The 23,235-nt window shown below is 41.5% G+C and overlaps 1 protein-coding gene across 3 annotated transcripts; it reads left to right on the top strand.

Annotated features, from left to right (window-relative positions):
- The first annotated feature begins 1,944 nt into the window (after positions 1–1,944).
- Positions 1,945–22,889, top strand: CANX (calnexin). Of its 3 annotated transcripts, none has more exons than XM_042790105.1 (15): positions 1,945–2,021; positions 9,986–10,174; positions 10,643–10,716; positions 11,219–11,277; positions 11,621–11,762; positions 13,033–13,114; positions 14,609–14,801; positions 15,694–15,883; positions 16,629–16,742; positions 17,217–17,373; positions 17,697–17,912; positions 18,326–18,445; positions 18,560–18,692; positions 18,832–18,923; positions 19,504–22,889. In XM_042790105.1, the coding sequence occupies exons 2-15, from the start codon at positions 9,989–9,991 to the stop codon at positions 19,555–19,557; spliced, it is 1,812 nt and encodes a 603-aa protein (XP_042646039.1). In that variant the 5' UTR covers positions 1,945–2,021; positions 9,986–9,988; the 3' UTR covers positions 19,558–22,889. The 3 variants fall into 3 exon arrangements, with proteins under 3 accessions (XP_042646039.1, XP_042646038.1, XP_032861955.2); XM_042790104.1 differs by having other exon boundaries at positions 1,955–2,067; XM_033006064.2 differs by lacking the exon at positions 1,945–2,021 and adding an exon at positions 7,049–7,118.
- Positions 22,890–23,235: the final 346 nt, after the last annotated feature.

A 23,235-nucleotide genomic window follows, 5' to 3' on the forward strand; every position in this document is an offset into this window, starting at 1 on the left:
CAGCTTTTTCTTTTTTTTTCCTTTTTTAAACTTATGCTGTTCTGTTCCCCTTGATGACAAAGCAGCACGGGCAGGAGCAGGCTTCAGGGCTGCCTGCCTGTGCCATGATTCAGCAGGTTGTAAAAGGAAGGAATGTTTTCTTTTTTGGGAAAGGGTGGGAGGGAAAGGGGAAGCATGTGTGATAGGCATGTGTGTGTGTATATTTGACTTCCTGGTGCTTATTTGATCGCAGTGGAAGTGTTGTGCTGTCCTGCGAGTTATGTTGGAGTTAATAACCTGTTCCCAAAGAGGGGCTTGAAAGATATTTGGTGAAAAAATGGATTTTGCCTAGATTGATAGAGGGAGCCTGCTAAATTATACTGCTTTGTTATCCTTTAAAGTATTCCTCCACGGTGTTTTTAGTTTATTTAAAGCACTTGGTATCTCTTGTGCTGCCTGTTGTTTACAGCCATTTCCCTGCCTGTCTGCCTGCATCTTCTGTTCAGTCTCTGGGTGTACCTCCGTCAACAGGGAGGTTTAGGAGCCAGCTTGGTGGCTTTCTGGAAAAATGTGAGCATTTGATTCCAAACTTCAGTGTAAACAGAGATTTGCTGATTTCATTTATGCTGAGCCTTATTTCTGAACGCCGGGGCCCTGTTTGTATTGTCCTAACGCGGTGGAATTTTCTCTGTGGGGAGACTTATGTTGCTGACTCATTGCATCAACTCAAAACAGATTTGTGTTTACAAAAAACCCTTCTTTTCTTTATTCCTTCTTTCCGCCCCTCCTAGCAATAGTGAACTTGGTATTCCTACAGAACAGCTTCTATCTGCTGTAACAGGCTGCAGCCCGCAGACCACACAGGAGCTGGATTTAAACTGGGCAGTTCAGATACAGCTTTCCATGTAACTGTTCTCAGCTGGGGCTGCTCGGATACAGCTTGAAAGTTGTATTAACAATCAGGGAAGAGTCGTCTGCTTTCCTCACTGTGGGCCCTTGTTCATTGCCATTCCGCACTGCTGTATGTTTCCAGGAGACCGGGACGCCTAAAGTTTAATTTTGCTCTGACAGCGGTGGTCCCACGCAAACCAGTTACCTCTTGCAGCCTCTCCTTCCCAGTCAGTACAGGAGGGACAATTATTTCTGCATTTCTCCATGCTTCTGGACTTGTCTGGATATATAAACATTGAGCATTTACACCGTATTTCAACTCGATGGAAATACATTATGTTAATTTTGGAAATATAGCATAGCTTAAAGCTTGATATTACACAAGGCCTTTAAACAAGAGGCTGCCTGAGCAGCACTGCCATGTTCTAAACACACTGGAGCACGTGTCATTTTTTATGGTTTTCTTAAGCCCTCAGCTCACAATTTGAGCAAAAAACACTAGACGTACTGAATTTTCTGAGTAGGCAGCAAAACTTGAAAAGCCATTCTAAGGAGCTATGGAATGAGAGAACAGGCGTAAAGGTGACTTTGCTGTTTAATATCATGGTGCTCAGGCACCGGGACAGGCAGCGGCCTCCCCCTCCCAGGCATCTGCAGCTGCACAAGGCAGACCCAGCGCTCCTCCTCCCCTGAGCGGGGTGAAACGAGCCGGGCCGCGGGGGTCTTCGCCCCAGGGCCTGCGACCGCAGCGGCCCCAAGCCTCCCCTCGCCCCTTGCCCGCTGCCGGGCGCTGCCCCCCTCAGCCGCCCCCTCTGCCGCCCTCACCGGGGACCCGCCGTGTCCCCGCCCACACCTCAACGGCCTCCCCTCAGCCAGCCAATCGCCCAGCACTTCCTACAGCCCCACCAACCAATAACAGCGCTCCACGAAGGGCAGCGCCGTTGGGGCGGGTTTGGAGACCGGCTGGCGGTGGAGCGGCGGCTGCGGGAACCAATAAAAGCGCCGGGATGGCGGCGGGGCGGGCGGGCGGGAGAGCTCTCCGCCAATGGGAGAGGCGGAGCCAGGTGGGCCGGAGGGAGGGGCTGGCGCGCGGTAGATAGGCGGGCGGGCGGCGGCGGCGCTGGCGCTGAGCGGGTGGACACGTGACGGAGGTGAGGGGAGGCTGGGGGCGGCGGCAGCAGCGCAGCGGTGCGAGGGGTGAGTCCCGTCCCGTACCCCCCCCCCCCCCCCCCCCAAACTGACCCCCCCAAACTGTCGCGACCGGGGCAGTTCCGCGGTCTTTGGGGCGGTGGAGCGGGGAACGGGCCCGCCGCGGGGCATGCCGGGGGATTGGCGGGGTGAGGCGGCGGGGGCAGCTCAGGGGGATCCGGGGAGGGGGGGGCGGGATGCTGCCGGGCCTGGGGTGCGGGGGGTGTCCCGGGGTGGGGTGGAGGGGGGAGCCAGGGTGAGAGGGTAGGCCCTGCGGCGGGAGGCGGGCGCGGGGCTGGTGCAGGCGCTGAGAGGCCTGGCGGGGAGCGGCGGGTCTTCTGGTAAATTCCGGCTGGCGAGCGGCGTGTGGCAGGGCCGCGGGTGGGGCGCTTGTTCGTGGCCCCCCCCCAATCCCCTCCCCCGGTAGGGTGGGACGGGGAGCGGCTGCTGAGGGGGAGGGAGGCAGGTGGGGGTCGCGGGTGGATGGGGGTTGGCGTGTGGTTTAGGTTTTATCTGGCTGCTTCTAACGTCGGCCACCAACGCGTGGAAATAAGGTACCTAAAAGCGCTCACCATGGGTAGGGAGCCCTGCAGAGTTAGAAGAGGAGGTGGGTGCGGAGCACAGCGTGTGCCTGGTTCGGGCTACGCGAGGGGAAGTAGAAGTCTCTGGAAAGGGGGAGTTGGAGGTGCAGAACTGGAGGCCCAACAGGTGGGGATAGATGTGGTAATCGAGCGGCGAGGGAGGCCAAAGGTGAAATACAGATGAGGAGACTGCAGCAGCAAGGTCTGAGAATTTTGGGGACTTAAAATGCATGCTTTGATTTTTATTTTTTTACCACCCAAATATCATTTATGTTGGGTGTCTTCAAAATAATATATAAATGACTTACCGTTTTTGGATGAGGATTGTATTGTGTGCTTTTGAAACAAAAAACCTCATACCTTTCAACTAAAGCATGCATAGCCTACTGCTTTCCTGTCTGCAGGGATTCTAAAGAGGGAACTTTCACAGGCAGTTCTGTGGTTAAGAACTTTCTAGGCTGTAGAAAGAAGCGCTGCAGGAAATCTGGTTGTGAAGGGAAGCAGACATGTATTAATAGTAGTAGTAGTAATGGTAAAGGTCCAGACTTTATTATTAGTGTTAATGTTAGTAATACTGCAGCATTTCTGCCAAGCATCGTGGAAAACTCTTTCTGGAACTTATTTAGAGTATGTTAGATGTCTGAAAACTAGTCTCTAGGAGTGTAATGTATTTCTAAATGCAGTATGTTTACTTAATATTGTCAGATAAGCATAGCTGGCACACAGGCTTTATGGGACACTTTACCCACTGTGGTTTGGGTTGTTGCTAAAATATTACAAGGAGACAGCGGAACTGTAATAACTTGAGATAATACAGATAAAATACTGGTTAAATACAGGTTAAAATATGTTACTGTAGGTTCACTCTGCACTTCAAATGACTTCCAAAACCTGCTTACTGTTGATTTGGCCATATACATGTTATATATTTAAATATTACATGGCCAAAACACTTACCAAAACTAGGAAAAGCTTTTGAGATAAATTTTGTGTTTATATTAAGTCTCGGTATTTCTATTTAAAAAAAAAAAAATATTGTAAGGAGAACACTTGTTCAATTCACAGACAACATCACAAGCTGTGTATAAGATGTAATCTACTTCCTGGTATCAGCTGCTCTCCTAGGAAGGGAAACCTAACGCAAAACAGTAGGAAAGCTTGCAGCTTCTGTTAGATTACCCTCTCATTTGATGTGCTGCAGCACTTCCCCCTAAGTAAATGAGTAAATCCTTTATTGAGAATCCACTCTGACTTGTATTTAGCCCTGCCTTTTACTTCCTTCTCTGGCCTTTCATTTTTCTGCCTCTATTAGTGATCATGGTGGCAGCCTGTTCTTGCTGGAATCAATTCTGTAGCAAACTTGAAATGATTTCTAGGCATGATGGTCTAAAAGATCTTGGGGCACCTCCAGATCTCCCCCCACCTAATGTAGTTTCCCTTAGTAGCCCATCTGTTTTATGGTCAAAAAGCCTTGTAGTTCTGTCTTTGCCCTCCAAGGACTTGCCATTCTGAGGGAATGATCTCTCTGCTGACAAATGGTACATGTTGTTTTTTCCCTTACTGCATCTGCACTGGTGTACGTTATTTTTAGAAACTGGCATATTTGAAATGCTTATTAAAAACAAGCTTTGTTGCTGTTGCCTTTTACACCTAATCTCTTGTCTGGTTTGCGCTCCTTACAACCCAAATAGAAGGCAGCTTTTTCTGTGGGGCTGTGGAGCTATCCAGGAGAGGTTTGGCTAATTCTCTCCAGGAGACACCTCAAATCTTATGTAGCAGTGTATCCTAGCCACCCCCTTCTTGGGGAGAAAAAAAAAAAAAAGGGGGGGAGGAGGGGAGGGGTCAAATCACCCCCACACAGAGCTCCTGCCTCTGGCCAGTTGTAAGCAAGGTGGTTTTAGTTTAACATTGTCTGCTGTTCTTTGAGTTTAAGGGAGAATCTTCACAATACTGGAAGTTGTCTAGCTGGAAAACTAAGCATTTAAGGGGAAAAAGGGTTGTCTGCATTTTATGAATTGCTGCATATAATACAATCATGTTCATATATATCCCTCTTAGAGGAGTGGTGAGCTAATGCACGGGTGAAATTATGGTGTTTGGCCATACAGTTGTTCAGCTTTGCCATAGAGTGTGGATTCCCCAAGTTTGCCTAAAGGCAGGTCTGTCTTAGGCAAGCGCAGATGACAGAATTGCAGTTGAAACTATGGCATTAGTCTGGCTTTGCTGCCAACAGCTTTATTTCCTCTATCCTTGGCTACTTTATCTCTCAGTACTTTCACTTGTCCTCCTACAACACTTTTTGCCTTTGCATGCTGGATTGGACTGAGGTATTGATTCAGGGTTAAAATACCATGGCAGCAGGACTTCGAGCCATCTTAAATCAGCTGCTAGTTCATCATGAGGCTGTGTAAACAGTTACCCTGGCACCGCAGAGGAGCCAGGATGTGGAAGGTGGAGGGACTGTGAGGTGTAGAAGAGATTTCCTCTGCTGTTCAGTAGTTCTGACTTTTAGAAAAAACTAGCGGACTACCAAGTAGAGTAGCCAAACCTTTGTTCAGAAACCAAAAAATAATCTGAGAGGGAAAATGGGATCTGTGTTTTAGCTTTTCTGTTCTTGTCTCCTTGCATTTTTTGTGTTCTAATGAATTCTTTACTTCTGTGTCTTTAAAGTTTTCTTCCATAATTCTTGCCTTGCATAAGGATGGATGCATTATGCTTGTTTTTATTGGTGTGCTTCCACTGTAAATACCATACTGACATCCAGTATTTGGAACACAGTACTTTGCTAGCAAATTTTGCTCTTCCTATACAAAAGTCATTCAGCTGTCACTTCAGATGCTGCTGAAATTGAAACCACTGATGTTCATCTAGTTAATATGAATTACACCTCAGCAATTTAAGTGACTTATTTTTAATAAGACCCATTTCCTCTGACTGTTAATTCCTTAAAAGAAAAGTAAGTAGTAAACTAGATAGCCAGTAGCAATTCAAATGTAGTTATACATTCTGAAATATGCACTGTTAAGAACTCGCTTGATGAACCACTCAAATAGATAAGTAACCAAGGAGATGATTAAACTGGTTTTGCAGGCTCGGTTTGGCCTGACAGGGAAGTTACTTTCTAAATAGTATGCTCTTGAAGTATGCTAGCAAAGGACTTAAACGTGCTTTGTGTGGACCCTTTGACTGTCTGTCCTTCCCCAGGACGTGTATGTTAGAGAGAATAACTGTCTGCTGTATTGGGTCAAATGTTTCCTGCGTCATGCCAATAATTAAGAATAACTTCCTCCTTTATGCTCAGTGAAAGAGGAATTCTAAATATTAAATCTCTGAAGCTGCATGACTCCCTTGAAAACCTTGAAATTCAAATGTATCAATCGCTCAGCCCTACATTTTGAGTGCCACTTCCATGGCAAGAAGCTTATCCTGTCTCTGTATTTCACTCCATTTTGGTTTAGTTTTTACTTTGCAAAAAGTAGTCTGTGTAATGCAGCTGTTCCAGGTGTCTGTTTTCAGTGCTCTGCTATAGCTCCCGTAAGTTCTGGGGGAAAATGCTTCGGCCTTTTGACAGTTGGGAACAGTGCTTAAATATCAGCTATAAATTTTTTAGTGTAGAAGCTGTCTGTGGATGGACAGACAGAGAACAAATGATTTGTTAGCCCTGGCAGTCTCGAACTCTCTTCCTAGTTAGTACTTTTGTATTATACTGCAGTAGTCTTCCCTTTGATCCCCAAGTGGTATATGAATGTCTGTGTCTGAAGACCTTAAAAAAAAAAAAAAGTTTTAGTCATCTCTGATGAAACGTTGTTATGGTGAAAATGAGGGTTGCACTGAAGTAGAATGGAGACGTCAGAAGCTCTCACCTATTATGAAAGGGTTCCTTTGTTAAAGGCTTTTGGCAGTTGCATGATCACTAACCTTCAGAAATATTACACAGTTAAACCTAAAGAAGGGAAGTGCAGGCAGAGTCAAAAATGGCTAATGATGATAATTTCTTGGAAACTGAACACTTCAAGGGAGAAATCTGATCATAATAGAGTAGGTGGCTGTGTGTCTGAAGGTTGGGCTACAGTTTAGGTAACTAATTGAACACCTGTAGTTGCTAGCAACTTAAAGCTCCATTGAAAAATTGGTTTATGCCTGTTCTGTATAAAACATGAATTTTTACTTTCTCCCCTTTTCTATCTTCTGTTTAGGAATAACCTAATTTACTAGGGCATAACCATGTTTCTGTTGTGTCCCTAAGGATTGTGTGAAGTGAAATTGAAATTTTCTCCTGTAACAGTACATCCGTTATGGTTAGAAGTAGCTTTTTAAATATCAAAAATGTGTGCTTCACTTAAATTGCTCTTTTGAGAACATAGTGTCTTTTATTTCCTATAATTTAGTTAGTTTATATATTGTTACAGATTAACAGAATAAAGAGTTTGGCAGGACAACTGGCGCAGCTGCAGGAGATGCTACCAGGCTGTACTTAAGGTGTGTGAATGGTAGTTTATGTTGAATTTGGGAATGATTTAATATGTAGGAGGTGTCCTGAACAGTTTTCTGTAGGGATATAAACTTGCGAATACTGCTTGCCAGTGATTGGTAAGAGGGAGGGACAATAAAAGTGGACTGGCTTCTCTTCATGCTTTTATTTTTTGGGGGGGGGGAGGAAAAAAAAATCTTGCTGGGGAACTTGAACAGATAGTACTTCTACCTTGAAATGAGGTTCAATGAGGCCTCAAATTCAGTCAGAGCATTAACTGGTAGATGTAGACTCATGCTCCCAATACAACCACACCTGTTTACCCTGTAGATGTGGAGAGTGGCATATCTTCTGCCCCTGCTGTATGGGTCACTGGTAGAATTGTCTGGTTTCACTGGGATGCTTTGACAAAAACTACTGGAGCAACCTTGCCTGCAGTGTGAGGCTGTGCAGTTTTGCAGATTACATGCTAGCATTTACCAAAGTCCATTTGCTGCTGACAAATATTTCCAAGGGATTGTAGTTGGGGTGGGATTGTGAAGTAGGTAATTATTACATATGGAGTCAGTACTGGTATGAAAGTTAGGGGAGATGATTTAATTCTTTTGCCAGTACTTTATCGTTGGTTGGCTAGTGGTAAGATTACTTAAGGGATTACTTGTGTGCTAAATCATTAATATCCTTTGCACAGGCTTGGGAGGAGGTATGTAGAAACTCCTTCATTTTAGAGAGGAGGAGATTGGCTTATTTTTAACCTTGCTATATTTTTAAGATTAATGTCCTCATATTGTTTTCTAAATCATGAAGTAGTCATTCTATCTGCATGATATAATTTGAACGCAATTTTAAAACTTGGGGTCAAATCTTCCTGAATTTAGCTCTGTTAAAAATACATTTGATGAGGCTGTGTTGGTTAAGGCAAGACAAAATTCAACCCTTCCCTTGAAAAGGTGTCCTTGTGCCATCTCATCTGTAATTGCTTCAGTCACACAGGACACATCTAGAGCTCTAGACACTTTTTCAAATGAAGTTTCAGGCTCTTGTTTTCTGTACTGTTTGTATGGCAGTGAGCATGAGTTTATTCAGAGAATATGCTATCTGTGCAAGAAGAACTTGAACTTCCAAGGGTACCGATGCTTCCTTGACAGTTTCCATTCCTTGGTTTTGTGGTTCCCACATTAGTAATAAGAACTGTGAGCTGCTATGAGGTCTGTAACTGTTCTCAATTTTGGCTGTACACTGTGCATTAAGCAAACAAGTGTTGTTACCTATGAGCAAAGCTTGAAAGTTTGTCAGCTGTTCATGCTGCAAATGGTGTCCTTTTGGCTCGTAGGTGTTTCAGTGCAGTTGCCTGAACTGTGAGGGGGAGGGTTGTGAGCATGCATTTAGACCATAATCCTCAAGGCCATCACTATTGTTAGAAAACTGGCTGCAATTGCATGTTGCTGTAGTGACAAACTGGACGTGACCTCAACATAAGTCTTCAAAATACAGTTTTGTTGTAGTTATAAAACATACCCTCTGTCATTAAAAGTAAGTTAAAGAATAATCTAAGAATGGTAGATGTGGTATGCAATGTAGTTTTGGAGTATTGGGTAGTGCTGATAAGACTTTTAAGACTGTAAATTCTTTTAGTTGCCTAAACATGCTTTGGAAAGTTGCAAGATTGATTCCTAGCATGATCTTATGCCCCTACAGGCACTATTAGCTCTGCTTGTAAGTCTACAGGACTACAGCCTGAGGCAGGAGTGTCAGGAGAAAAAAGTATTAGTCTCAGTTGCAACTCTGGTTTTGGAAGAAAAATTTGGAATGTGATTCAAAGGAGAAAAGGTGAGGTGAGCAAGGCATAGGCGGTTTTTGTGTAGGTTTTTTTGGGGGCAGATAAAACTACAAGAAGCATGCTAGGAGTGCCTTCTGTATGAGCCTAAAGGTTCAGTGATCTTGTTTTTCTAGTGAGAAAGCCAAAACAGATTTTACTTACAAGATCTTTTGAGCTACAGTTTGCCAGGGTCTACCATATTTTAGGTGTGACAATGTGCTGGGCATCTGAGAAACAAGTGTGATATTTTAATTCTGTAAAGCCTCTATTAACAGGTGTTGTTTTTCTTTCGTCATCCTGTTAAATTAGAGATCAAAAGAGGGTAATCAAATCAATTGTTAAATAGTAAAAAATTTTCTGCTGGGTCTGCCTCAGTAGCCTCAATTGCTTATAGACATCTGCCAGTAGTATCAACAACTGTTGGCAGCAATTCCGGAATAAAACCTGGAGAAGGGGACTGATGAATGAAAATGCCAATGTCCCACAGCTGAAAGGACAGGAAAATATTGAACAGAGGATAGAGGATTGATTACGCCATAGATTACTCTCTGCTTGAAAGAGCTAGCTATAATTGTATTTAAGTTCCTGAACTGAATGGCAATTTCAGTTTCTGCATGATGCATTTAAAGTCCTCCGTAAGCAAAAAATAGGTTTTTTGTTTAGGCTTTTGCAGGTACATAGATCATGGTGTTGTGTACATGTGTCTGCTGTTCTGCTCGTGGACCGTGGCAGTGTAAGGAGCAAAATTATGACACTTCTGCAGCATGATCTGCAGAACTTGCACACATGGTCCTCCGCTGTCATTAACAGACACAGTTAATATCTGTTTTGTATTCCATACTTTAGCTTTATCTTGTATTCCTCTCCAGCTTTTAGAGTTGTCTCAACTAGCCAGATGTAGTAAATAAGAGCTAAAAAGAGAAGTTTGTGCTTTTCTTTCACTGGTATGACTAGGCACTTCACCTGTTGGCTTGGATGTTTGGTTTTGTACCAAGAAGCAGTGCTTCACTCTGTGCAGTGCTGGCTTGACCTCTTTCTCTTGTCTTATTTATTCAGATCATGGAGCTGAAATGGCTACTGTTTGTGACCCTGCTCACTCTCGGGACTCTTGCTGTCCAGGCGCATGATATGGATGATGACAGTGATGGTGAAGATGTAGTTGATATTGAGGATGACTTAGATGATGGCACTGAGGAGGTAGAAGAGTCAAAGCCTGAAGTGAGCACTCCTCCTCCAACTCCAAAGGTTTGGCATGGGATTTCTTTTAAAAATTGAATTACTGCTTGTATTGTGGTTAATGTGAGTCTGATTGGAATTGTCCTTACTTTGCTAACATTTAATATGTTGTGATGTTATTAAAGATGCTATCTGGGAGTAGGGCTTGGAATTAAGCTTAGCTGCTTTGTTCCTGTTCTCATGGGCCGCACGTTCTTCCTGAAGTCTTAGATCCACCCTCGAAATCTGTGGTGTGATTATCAGGACTTAATGCTAATGTGTTCAGCTAGATATATACTTCAGTTTTAGTTACAGACAAGAGCACAATGGCTTGGCAGAAGGAGCAATATTTACATAACTTCTGTATTTATCCTGCAAGGTGTTCCAGGGAAGCTGTAGTTCAGTGTAGAGGGGGGAATGTGTGCTGTATATGCCTGTATTTCTTTAGAGTAGAGAATGTCCCTTGAAAGGTGCACAAATGCCTCTCTTCTTCAATAGGTTACCTACAGGCCCCCAGTCCCAACTGGCGAGGTATATTTTGCAGAGTCCTTTGATAAAGGAACTCTTGATGGGTGAGTATAATCTGAAGGATGATTCAGTATTGCAAATAGTTAAAAATTTTAATGAAAGGCAATGAAAACCTCTAGAGCCTGTGTTGTTCAAAACTGAATCAAAATGCAGTGCTTGGTAGGGATTTTAGCAGTGACTGTATGAGGCTGGATGTCTAAGTGCTGAGCTAAACTAGTATCTCCTTAAGCCCTAGTAACAAGGGGGAGGTGACCGATAGAAGTGTAATGTTTTAATCCTCATCTTTTTATTTTCCTCGGGTAATGTGATGACGATGAGGTGGTACTATTACTTTTTTACGAGAGGAAGACACTGTAGCCATGATCATACTTTGGGGGTGGGAAGTGGCGAATGCAGAAGACTTTGCAGGCTTGGTGATGGAACTTAAGATACTGGGGTGCAAACATAGAATAGCAAGGGCTGTCTTTGCTTAATGGCAGGATTTTTGTGGTGGGAGGGAGGGGAGAAAGAGTACGGTTTTCCAACCATTGGATGTCTGTCTTCTAGATGGATCCTTTCCAGAGCCAAAAAAGATGATACGGATGATGAGATCGCAAAGTATGATGGTGAGTCTGACCCAGGTTTTGGATGATAGATGTTTCTGCTGTCTGTCATCATAACTGAAGAGGTGCAAGTCTTTGTTTTCTGTTTCCCAGTTAAAATTATATTTGCTGAAAGGAATGGGAAGGGTATTTATATACTTAGCTAACATTATAAAGTATAGTTCTGATTTAGACAAAATATCCACTTGGAGATTTAAAAATGATTTTAAATGAAGTTGTTATGCTAATAACTAGATAAGGTACCCTATAGGGTGTTATTGCAAATTGCTTACTATCTTGTTCAAAATTGGACTAAACAAAGATTGTCTTGAACAAGTCATGTTAACTGTGGTTAACTTCTCTCCAGGTAAATGGGAAGTCCAAGACATGAAGGACACTAAGCTTCCAGGAGACAAAGGGCTTGTACTGGTAACCCGGGCCAAGCATCATGCAATTTCATCCAAACTTTCAAAGCCTTTTGTATTTGATACTAAACCCCTTATTATACAGTAAGTAAAGGATAACTTAGTGTTCTATTATTTCAAGGATGACACGATAACAGGCTGAGGTTCATTCCACAACTGAGCTTTTGTTGACCAGGGGTCTAGATGACACAAGATTCTGTAACCTATTATTATACTGTTTAAGTAAGAGTAAAATAGCAACCCAGATCCCCCAAATGGGAAGTTAGGAGCAGCATGGGTTCCTCTGAAGCCTGAAAAGGAAAAAAGTCTATGAAAACTAGACTTGGTAACCCGTCTCAGGAGTTCGATTCACTTGATTTAATTGTAGTAACAAGGTCAGGCAACTGACTTTTCTATTGCTAACTGTGAAAGTCCGTGTCCTTTTGGGCAAAAGGTGGTCTGTATGTGGGTCAGTGCAGTTCCTTATGCAGTAAACTGCCCCCTGTTTCCAAGGTGGAGCAGACAGAGTGGTGAAGATGTACTAGTTGCCTCCTTCCTTTGTCTTAGTTCACCTGTAGTGGAAGATGAACAGCTTGCCTGTCTCTGGCCATGACTGATGTAGAAGAATCTACTTGCATGTATGTTAGACTAGCAAGTCAGGAAGGAAAAATTGAATGAGAATGGTTGAATTGTGGATAATAACCTACTTTATCACTTTTAAACAAAGAGTAAGCTAATTCATATTTGCACAAGATAATGATTTGGCCACTTTACTTTGCATGACTGTTTAGTTTTGGCTCAAAATACAAGGCTAAAAATAAATCCCTGTGGTCATCTACTCCAGCAGCTGGCATTGGGAGAGGATCAAGCATACTGAGCCTATTCCTGACAGAGATGTTTTGCCTTTTTCAGACACCTTGGCACCCCTAAATATACCGTTGTATGCTTATATCCCTAAAGGGGCTTCTCCTAGGATCCAATTGTTGTTGCTTTAATAGTCTTGCAAATTAGGTAGCCTGCCACAGTAGTTGTGGTTGCTGTAATCTCTGTTAGTGTCTTATGTATAGAAAACTTTTTCTTCCTTCTCTCATTCTAGATCATAATCTTCTAGACCAGCACTCAATTCCTTTAATCTTTTCTGTCAGATATTGTCTTCTGAATCCTCAGTTTTTCTTTTCTCAGGCCCCTATGAATAGTTGTTTAGTTCGTAGGATGCAGTGTGTTTTTTTAATATTCACTGGGAACATGATAGAAAGCAAACAACAAAACAATCTTACTCTTAATTTGTACTTGAAAATTGTAGTTGTGTATTACAGAAATAATGTTTCCTCGTGTGTAACATGTTCTTCCCTTCTCTGTCCAAAACTAAAATTAGGTATGAAGTAAACTTCCAAAATGGAATAGAGTGTGGTGGGGCCTATGTGAAATTGCTTTCAAAAACCCCTGAATTGAACCTGGTGAGTAATGCTGCCACTTTGAGTATTAGCAGTGAAAGAAAGCTTTTTCATTTTGCTTCTTCCTGAAGAAACCTCTTCAGTAAAGTCAGTGGGGCATATTTAGGACCTGATGGCCAAAGTACTTTGCACTTGGCAGTTTCCCACTATTGTCAGTTGGAGAGGATAAATACTGAAATCTTCTGGCCTCATGAGTGGAAACTCTGGAGCTCCTTAGTAGGTGAGCAGTTCTAGACCATTGCTAAAGTCTGCAGTACTTCAGTTTTCCCTAGGTTCTAGGGTCACAGAGGAGATATTTTACAAGAGTAGCCACTATATGAGGACAAACCCTCTCAGGAAGCTATTGCACAGAGGAAGATTTGATGTTTCATCTTCTAAAAAACTAACGCAAATAACTAAAAACACACCTTGCATTTATTGCTTTGCGTTTGACATGTGAACACACTTGTGAGTTACTGGGTATATTTAAAAAAAAGTCTTGAGAGGTTGGACTGGATAAAACCTTAGATGTTCAGCTGCACATGCTAGTTATATAAAACCATTTGCTTCATAAATGACCCTTGAATGCATTGTCTTTAAGAGTGTGGTCAATGAAAGAAACAATGCTTCAACTCCTAAGGATTAAGAATCACTTTTTCTTCTCTCAATCATATACCTACCTAAGGTGGCTTAGCCTGTTCAGACAAAGCTTAACTGCTGATTCACCTTGCATAGGCTTTTGTAGTCTGAGTTTTCTTTATCCATCTTCCTATACTTTATAGGAAATAAATTTTATGACTTGTTAACCATCCTTGTCCTTTTATTCTGATTGGCGTTGTATTATTAATTCCTATAATATTAACTCCTCATTGGAGTTGTATTATTAATACAGATTCCAAAGTATTAAAAAAAAGACGCCCAAAAGACTACTTGGTTGTTTCCAGTTCCATACGTGCATTGAATTTTAAGATAATGTTAGCAAGAACAAAGAGACTTGCTTGCAGTGTTCAGTGGTGAGATTATTATATCCAGTTAGCTCTCAGATTGAGACAGTACAGCAGTTTATAAGTGTGTAAACTAAATACAGCTTGGCCTCGCTTTTAATGCTGCTTATCACTTTGTGTGAAAGAAACTCACTGAATTAGCTAGTCATTCATTATTATCAGTAACTGATATTTCTAATTTCTACATTGCTAGCTTTTAAAATCCTTTATTGTAATGTAGAGATATACTTAAACATTGTGGTTGTCACTTACACTTATCTTTTTGATAACACTTGAATAGCTGTTGTTTTCCATCTGGAAAGTAGAGACCAAAGGTGCAAAATCCAGTAGCTGGGATAATTCTGGTGTTTTTTGTAGAGACTTGGATTCCTCATGCAAGCTTTAGTGTGGGTACTTCACTGACTTGATACCCAAGTTGCAAAACAATTTGTAATGAATTGGGAGTTCTTATGTCAGCCAGTGACTTACGTTGTATTTCAAAATAATGGAAGGAAGTTTTGCGTTGTTTTTAAAGGATCAGTTCCATGACAAAACTCCATATACAATCATGTTTGGGCCTGACAAATGTGGAGAGGACTATAAATTGCACTTCATCTTCCGACACAAAAACCCAAAGACTGGCAAATATGAGGAGAAGCATGCAAAGCGTCCAGATGCAGACCTGAAGACTTACTTTACTGATAAGAAGACCCATCTTTATACTCTGGGTATGGTGACTGTTAACTATGCATGCTAATAACTATGTTTCCTGAATCAAAAGATTGTAAAATGAGCCAGATGAACAACTGAAAATTTGTGTCAACACACCGTACAACTAAAAACCACTTAAACTCTGAATATACAAAGGCTTATTTCTTGCATACAAGAAATCTTGATTCTTGTAAGGAGAATTATGAGACCTTGAACTTAATAGTTAAAGGAGAACTGAATTTCAGAGCAGTCATGAGTAACTTGATATGCTAAGTATATCCAAACTAATTACCAACATCTATGAACTGCTTGAATGCTGCCCCCTAGTAATTTGGGGCATACTAGGCATTAGATTTAGAGGGGATAGTCTTTTTTCTTGCTGTTTTCACAGTACCAGATAAGCTCAGTGGTTCTTGAAATACAGTGTATGGTCTGGTGTATTAGCTATGGTTAAAATATTTCAAGGAGTACTGAGGAGGATCTCCAGATTTTCCTGCTACAGAGGCAGCAGTGGATAAAGGAGTGAGATTAAGATCCTGTAGGTCGGTATTAGGGCGTCTTGAGTAGAATGTGAATACATACATTATTACTACTAAAGCAATACTTAGTGTGCCAAAGTCAACTTGCTGTGCTAACTGGTAAATCACTCTAAAAGCTTTTTTATGCTTTTAGCACATTTAAAATATGCCTTCTGCAAAGAGTCGTCTTTGTCACAAGGTGAGATGTGGTACATAATCACTAGTTATACTTTGGCAGAAGGAGAAAGGTTCTTAACAATTCTTTAAAACAGTTGCTTGGTAGGTGCTTCTTGGATCGCTGAAGTTTTAGTTGTACAGTGGGGATGAGGGATGTTTTATGGTGTGTGCTTTGTCATATGTGTAATGGCTACATCAACTTTTTTCCTTACAGTCTTGAATCCCGATAACAGTTTTGAAATACTGGTTGATCAAACAGTTGTCAACAGTGGGAATTTGCTAAATGATATGTCTCCCCCTGTGAATCCACCCCGAGAGATTGAGGACCCAAATGACCAGAAGCCTGAGGACTGGGATGAGAGACCAAAAATTCCAGACCCAGATGCTGTTAAACCAGATGACTGGTAGGCTGTTGGAGGGGTGGAATTGAGGGAGGCCTTTGACTGATAACTTAGACCTGATCAAAAGGTCTCTCTCAGATGACTTATGGAAGGTTTTGAGTCTCACCCTTGTAGTCAAACCATAATCAGTTTAAGCATCTGAGCAGCACTTTGCTAGACAGAGGCAGACAGGATCCATGTCCTCTGGGAATTACTGTTCAGTGCTTCTGTTACTGTGCAGGCCACAGTTAAAGTTGTTTTACTGAAACGGCTATGCTAGCTGATGCTTTCATCCTTGATGAGATCAAAAGATGATCTACAGAAGGTATAACTGCAAGATGTTTGTAGTTGTTCGTAATGCATAGTTACAAGTGACTGAAATATCTGACATCCTGAACCAGAAACTGATACAGGGTTTCTGTCTTTGAACCTGTGCTTTTTGAACCATGGGCTTAATTTCAAGCTCAAATGCGTGCTTGCTGTGATCACTAAGATACGGGATTTGCTGCAATATGCTCTTTATAGATTTGTTTTAAAAAATAAGTAGTATTACCTTACAGTTGGTGCTGTGACTGTGCCATGAGGCACATGCATAGGTAACAGGTTGCAAGGCAATTCTGTTCTGAAATCATGGTGTTACACTTCCCCTGTCAGAAGTGAAGCTGACTGGTTGTCTAGATCCAGTGGGCTTGTTCAGAGTCTGTAGAGTCATGTCTTGGCATTAAGAACTACTGCATTGTGTGTGTTTAATTCATAATCTGTTCTCAAGGGATGAGGATGCTCCTGCAAAGATCGCAGATGAAAATGCTGTGAAACCAGAGGGCTGGCTGGATGATGAGCCAGAATATGTAGCAGACCCTGATGCTGAGAAGCCTGAAGATTGGTATGTTAACTGCCTGTTGCAAATAACAGCAAATATTTCCTGGCTTTGGTACTGGCTTTTACAAGTATAACTCACTAACACTTACTGTTGCTCACTAACAAAGTCATGAATTCAGACTATCTTGCTTCAAAAGTAGAAAGCAGAGTTGGTCTGAGGAGTCTTCTTGCATTCCCCTATGCACTTTTCAACTCCTGTGATTGTAAACTGAACATGGTGGGGATGGTATCTTGTAATTGTATGATACTTGGAAGGGGAGGCTGTGCTCAGGGACTGGCTTTTGTTGAGCTTCTGTGCTTCCAAGCTACTTTTTAAAATCCTTGTTCCTTCTGTGGCATCTTTGTCTACAGACCTATGCTATACAAGGTTTCAGTATTGTATGGTAGGAATTTTAACTTTCCCAGAAATCAAACACTGTCAGAGTCTTACTCTGTATAAAGGTAAGGGGCAGACTTCAAATTTAATTTCCCTTTTCAGGGACGAGGATATGGACGGTGAATGGGAGGCACCCCAGATTGCAAATCCTAAATGTGAGACAGCCCCTGGCTGTGGTACCTGGCAGCGACCAATGATTGACAATCCAAACTACAAAGGCAAATGGAAGCCTCCTATGATTGATAACGTCAACTATCAGGTTGGTGTTTTCATTGCTTAAACTTCAGGCCAATGCAGCATCTCTTACGAAAAGCAGAATAATTCAGATTCAGCAGGTATAATGAAGAATACAAATACTGTCATAATTGTACAGAGTTTCAAGTGGACAGATTCAAAGTGCTTTCTTATTTAGCTTTGCTTTTTTTTAGCACAAATGAAAATTGATTCCCAAAACCTGAGGAATTGCACACATAAACATGATAATTAAGTGGAATGGATTGGTCTTTCTCTCTGTTCAAAATGGGCTGAAAACTAACAATTGTATTATAGCAGGTGAAGCTGAATGTCTTTTGTCTTTCCTAGGGTATATGGAAACCTAGGAAGATCCCAAACCCAGATTTCTTTGAAGACTTTGAACCTTTCAAGATGACTCCCTTCAGTGCTGTGGGACTTGAGCTATGGTCAATGACTTCTGACATCTTTTTTGACAACTTCATCATATGTACTGAAAGAGCTGTGGCTGATGATTGGGCCAGTGATGGATGGGGACTGAAAAAGGCAGCTGATGGTGCTGCAGAGGTGAGAAATAAAGGTTTAATTGTGTGCTTCTGACTGGAATGGTAGGAGCATTGCTGCTGTTCTCTCCCACAGTCTTTGTCAATATATACTTATATGTACCAAGGCTAGGGGTAATGCTAAACCAGACTGGAACCTCAGTTCCTAATTATAATATGGTAATTGTTGCTATAAGTAGCAACAAGTACTTGCTACTCTGTTGTGAGGCCTTTGGTATGACAATTGGATTGTTAACTTTAGCCTAGTTCTTAATTTGTAAACTGGAAAAAGTACTTGTGCAGGTTAGCTTTAATTTTTTTGACATATGAAATATAATGTTTAAAGTTGCAAAAAGCCTATTTGAAAATTCTGTAGCTTATGCTTAACTGCTACAACTTGCTGTATGGCGTAAAATTTGACAGTTCTCTTTGTTACAGCCTGGTGTTGTGGGCCAGATGATGGCAGCTGCTGAAGAGCGTCCCTGGCTTTGGGTAGTCTACATCCTTACTGTGGCTTTGCCAGTGTTCCTGGTTGTCCTTTTCTGCTGCTCTGGGAAGGTAGGCATTTCCTCTGATAATTAGTATAATGTTTAAAAAGAGATTCAGCAAAATGTGCCTTACTGTCACAAATAATTGCCTGGGCTTGACAATTTTTTTTTTTTTTATTTTTAGAAACAGCCAAGTGCTGCAGAATACAAAAAGACTGATGCTCCTCAGCCTGATGTGATGGATGAGGACAAAGAGGAAGAAAAGGATAAAGGAGACAAGGAAGAGGAGGAGGAAGAAGCGAATGAGGAAAAGCTAGGTAGGTAAACTAGATAATCTTGAAAGAGTTTGAGTTTAGTCTCTGATAGACTAAACAGCAGGATTGGCAGGCATGGAATAAAGCCAAGGGTGAACTGAAAATAAGTCAGAAAAGAATTATTTTTTTTAATTTCCTTTAGAAGAGAAGCAGAAAAGTGATGCTGATATAGGAAGTGCTAGTCAAGAGGAAGAGGAGGAGGAGGAGGAAGAGGAGAGGAAACCTGCATCAGAGGTAAGAGTGCTTAATCTTTGAGGGAAGTCTTGTGCATTTTTTTTTTGTCCTTAAGTCATGAGAACAGGCCTTACTAAAGTTTTCAAGTTAACCTGGCTCATGTGATGCTCCCTCCCAGTGTCAGAACTTTGGAAAACTTGATCACCCTGGAGAACAGGAATTGCTGGGGCCAACTTCAGCAGAGCTGGGCACCTTGCTAAAGGCACTGTTGTGAGAGGAGTGGGATTGTGTGGAATGCATCTTCTTGAGGCAACAGGCTTATTCAGCTTTGTATGCAGTCAGGATGTGACCTCTTAAGTGCTCCACAGTGACACAATGGCTGACTTAACAGTGGGTGTAGTGTTGCTTGAAGTTAAAGGGATTCTCACTGCAGCAGAATTTGTTGAGGACTCGGCAAAATAGTGTACATTCACTGTGAAAACAAGAGAATTTGTCTTTGCCATGTATAGAAAGGAAGCGTAGTAACAGCAGGTCCTTGCAAAAATTAAATCATATGTAGAAGTGAAAGTAGATTATTCTTTGTAGATTTGCTCAAATGGTTTTTATTTCTTTCATGTTTACACAAATTTATTTCTTGCAGGAGGAGGAAACTGTGAATAGATCACCCAGAAACAGAAAGCCAAGAAAAGATTGAAAAAAAAAAAAAAAAGTCATAAGAACTTGATCTGTGATTTTTTTTTTTTTAATTTTTTTTTTTTTTCAAACATGGTTCTGGGAGAGGACCTTGGACACCTTACATTGAAACTTGGACAACCTCAAGATTTCACCATCCACAGGTTCCAGTCACACTATCCAATGTAACGGAGTGTCTAGCAGTAAAATATTTGCAATCACCTGTTTTAAAGAACATCATTCCTGTAGAAAAAATGCATTTAATATAATGGGCTGTGGATTTTGCAATGTAACATAACTAACCTTTTCATTTTTGGTTTTAAATATTCTTTTCTGTTTAAGTAGATTGGTAGAACTTTTCCAGTCTCAAACCTTGGCTTAATTTAATATATTAATTAGTGAAAAATAACAATGAATCTTGAAAGTGCTAGGTGATAAAAATGCAGTTTTATAACTAGTTTTTTTTACAACTATGTAAATTCCTAAATGCAGCAATGTCTTTATATCCCTTAAAATTTAATAATTGTTTAAAGAAAAGTTGTCAACATATTTGACAACCCTTCTGCCCTCAAAAGAAAAAACTGGGGGGGAGGGGGGGATGTGTGGGGAAACATTAGTGAAACTCCAATCAACTTCATTATTTTGGGGGAGGGGAAAGAGGAAGGGGTGGAAGGAAAGGGTTAGTCATTCTGTAGAATATTCATACTGTGCATGGCGAAAGCCCTGTTAAGTGTTGACAAATGATCTAGGATTTGGAGTGGGTCATCTTAATGTGGCATTTAATTCTGCAGACCTTGCAGATAATGGATTTTATTAGTTACTGAACTCTTTTTGTAAAGCTAATAGGTTGGGGGGGGTGTGGTTGGGCTACTTCCCCCTCTCCCCTCTGTTCAGCCACTGATGCTTTCCTTTCTCTGTGACTATACAGCTTTTTCTGAGTGCAGCTTTGCCTCAGTTGCTGAAGTGCTTCATGTTCAGTTCATCGTCAAACTCCTATTTTTATAGCTAGGCCTACTCCTTTCCAGGGTCCAAACACTGGATAGGACAGTGTCCCATATCCTCTCACTGTTATCACTGTATGTCTACTCCTGTAGAAATGGGGGAGGTAGTCAGGTAGACAAGTTGAACTGATTATTTGTTAAGGAAAAAAAAAAATAAAACCAACCAAGATGTCAGTATTGTAGGTGGGGAAGGAGCATGTGGAATATCTTAACTGGTATGTGGAACTGTAAGTCTTTTATCTGCTCTTCATGTAACAAATGCATCCTAAATTATATTGTGAATGTTAGGGAGTTCCAATTCCAGCTGAATAAATTTTTTTTTAAAGCGTTGAGTCTATCATATTATACTGTTTCAAACTTCTTTTTCTTTGTGGAATGCAGGTGATCACTACAAGAGCATACCTCTGAAGGTGAAATCTATGTAACTTCATTACACTGTACCAAATATGTTGGCGTTTGGATGTCTATATAGATAACTTGCCTTTGTTTAGAGTGAAATTAAATGTCCTGAAATTACTCTTGCACTGAATTTAAACACTCCAGTGTTGTTTGGTTATAGGATAGATATAGTGTGGGGAGTAATTCCCAGGGGTTGGGGAGAAAAGAGTGTTCCAATTACCTTGCAAACAATCTAACCAATTACTAAGACTCTTGTTTTGGTTTTGTTGTTTGTTTTTTTGTGTTTTTTTTTTTTTGTTTTTTTTTTGTGAAACACCTTTTGCTGCCTGTCCTTATGTTGTATCCCTTGGTTGTTGTGTTTGAAATACTAGTGATCACAAATGCATAGCAGGATTTCTTGATCTTTTCTGCAGTGTGCAAATAAACTATTGTAAGCAAGATACTGGAAGTAATTTCAGACTTCTGTTGGGAGCTATTGCATGTTTAGAATGCCTTTGCCTGTTGAACACCTGGTAAATACTGTTCCTTACTGCAAAATTAGCTTATACTCTGACATGGAAGATGTCATAGCTTAAGCATTGCTACTAGCTTGTTCTCAGGACTGTATTTTTATCAAGGAGCAGCTGCTATTTATGACTCTTAAGTCCTTTGAGATGAAGTATATGTAAATGGTTTCAATTCAGCTAACATTTTGAGCACAACATAAAAATCTATTAATCTAATGTGTTTTTTATCTTAATATGCAGATTGCCTTAAATTCCTGAATTCATGTGCATACATGTTCTTTCAAAGCATCAAAAGTGAACTTAAGATCTGCTTTCAGCTTTTAAATAGTATTATATTAAAGCTAATTGTAAATCTACATTTGCTTCTGCTAAGTCTCCTGAAGAGGTCTCCTGTCTGCATGTTATGGCTTTTTTGATACCATAGTGTATGCTGCTTAAATAATCACAACAATAAATGAAGACTTTCCAAAATGGATAGACAAATCCAAAGTTACTCTTTATGCTTTCAGTTTAACCTCAGCATCACTCTTGCTCTTAAAGCCTTGGAGGAAAAAAAAAAGCTATCTGCCTATCCTGATCACTTCTACAGTGTAGCTGTGTTTTTGAAGTACTGAAGCTCTAACTGTTTGTGACCAGTGAATTAGGTTTGGAACGGTTACATAATACTTGAAGGTGTATTTTGGGCCTTTTGTGTCTATGCACCCAAGGGTGGCAGCTTCTGAAAAGGATGCTCTATGTACCTGAATGTGCTGTGTCTGAAGATGGGGGGGAGGAGGTTAGACTGAGATGGTAAATCAAAACAAAACCTTAGGAAAGCAGGTGCAGACAGTCTGAAACCCAAGGCAGTAAAATGCTGAGAACAGTTTTGTTTTTTTTTTTTTTTTTTCTCCTGGGGTTGGTGCTCAGTAAAGGGAGTTGATCAATATGCAGCTAATCAATGGACCTGTTCCAGAAGTATCCTTGGCCGTGCTCTAGCCTTTCTGGGTCTGGCTAATAGTGAATTGTCACAGCTTGAGGTTGTGACCTATAAAATGCGTTGTGAATGTCTGTTAGTGACTCCTGGGCTGGAGGAGGGATTCTTGCAAGTGCTAATTGCTGGTAGATACGCATCTCTGTGGTTGCCTGTCTCTTCTCTTACTCCTTCCTCAAAAGCAGTGCTCCACTTAGGCTGTGGTTATGTATGCGGGGCTTATGACCACTCTCCATACCCAAGTGTTTCCCAGTTACTACCACTATTGCCTCATGGTTTCAAAAAGGGGGTTGTGTTAGGTTGGTGTTTTTGGTTTGTTGTTTTTGTTGTGGGATGTTTTTTTATTTTTGTGTTGCTGAGCAAGGGCTGTGATTTCATTTGCAGAAGAGACCTGTCCATTTCAAAATGGTACTTGTAGATGCAACTTGAGAGGAAAAAAAAATGTAAAAACTAATCAATAAAGAAACTTAAATCCGTATTGGTTTTCTTTGTCTAATTAGCAAAACTGCCTCGCTGTTCCTCACTTCTTCTTGACTCAAAGTGCAGGGAGCCGGTCTGGACTTCGGCAAGTGATGAAGAGGTGACAGGAGCGTATCCCCGAGGCGTGACCGGTAATTATCCGCTGCACGACTCCATTGCCCGCTGCCCCGAAATCTAAAGGTTTGAGCCCAAACCGGAGGTTCTGGGGCTGCAGAGGCAGGTGAGCCAGGCCCTCCCCTCTGTCAATCACCTCTGGCTCCGCCTCCCGGTGCGCCTGAATGGCTGCGCCGTCTCTGCCCCGCCCCCTCCGTGCCCGTGCCTTTTAAACGTTCCGAAGGCCGCCT

This window comes from Tyto alba, unplaced genomic scaffold, assembly GCF_018691265.1.
Source record: "Tyto alba isolate M040663 unplaced genomic scaffold, T.alba_DEE_v4.0 Super-Scaffold_17, whole genome shotgun sequence".
NCBI classification, from domain to species: domain Eukaryota; kingdom Metazoa; phylum Chordata; class Aves; order Strigiformes; family Tytonidae; genus Tyto; species Tyto alba.

Coding starts and splice junctions, on each gene's coding strand:
- CANX (XM_042790105.1), top strand. CDS start 9,989: ATGGAGCTGAAATGGCTACTGTTTGTGACCCTGCTCACTCTCGGGACT. Junction 11,763..13,032: donor ACTAAACCCCTTATTATACA/GTAAGTAAAGGA, acceptor AACTAAAATTAG/GTATGAAGTAAACTTCCAAA. Junction 18,924..19,503: donor AGAGGAAACCTGCATCAGAG/GTAAGAGTGCTT, acceptor TATTTCTTGCAG/GAGGAGGAAACTGTGAATAG.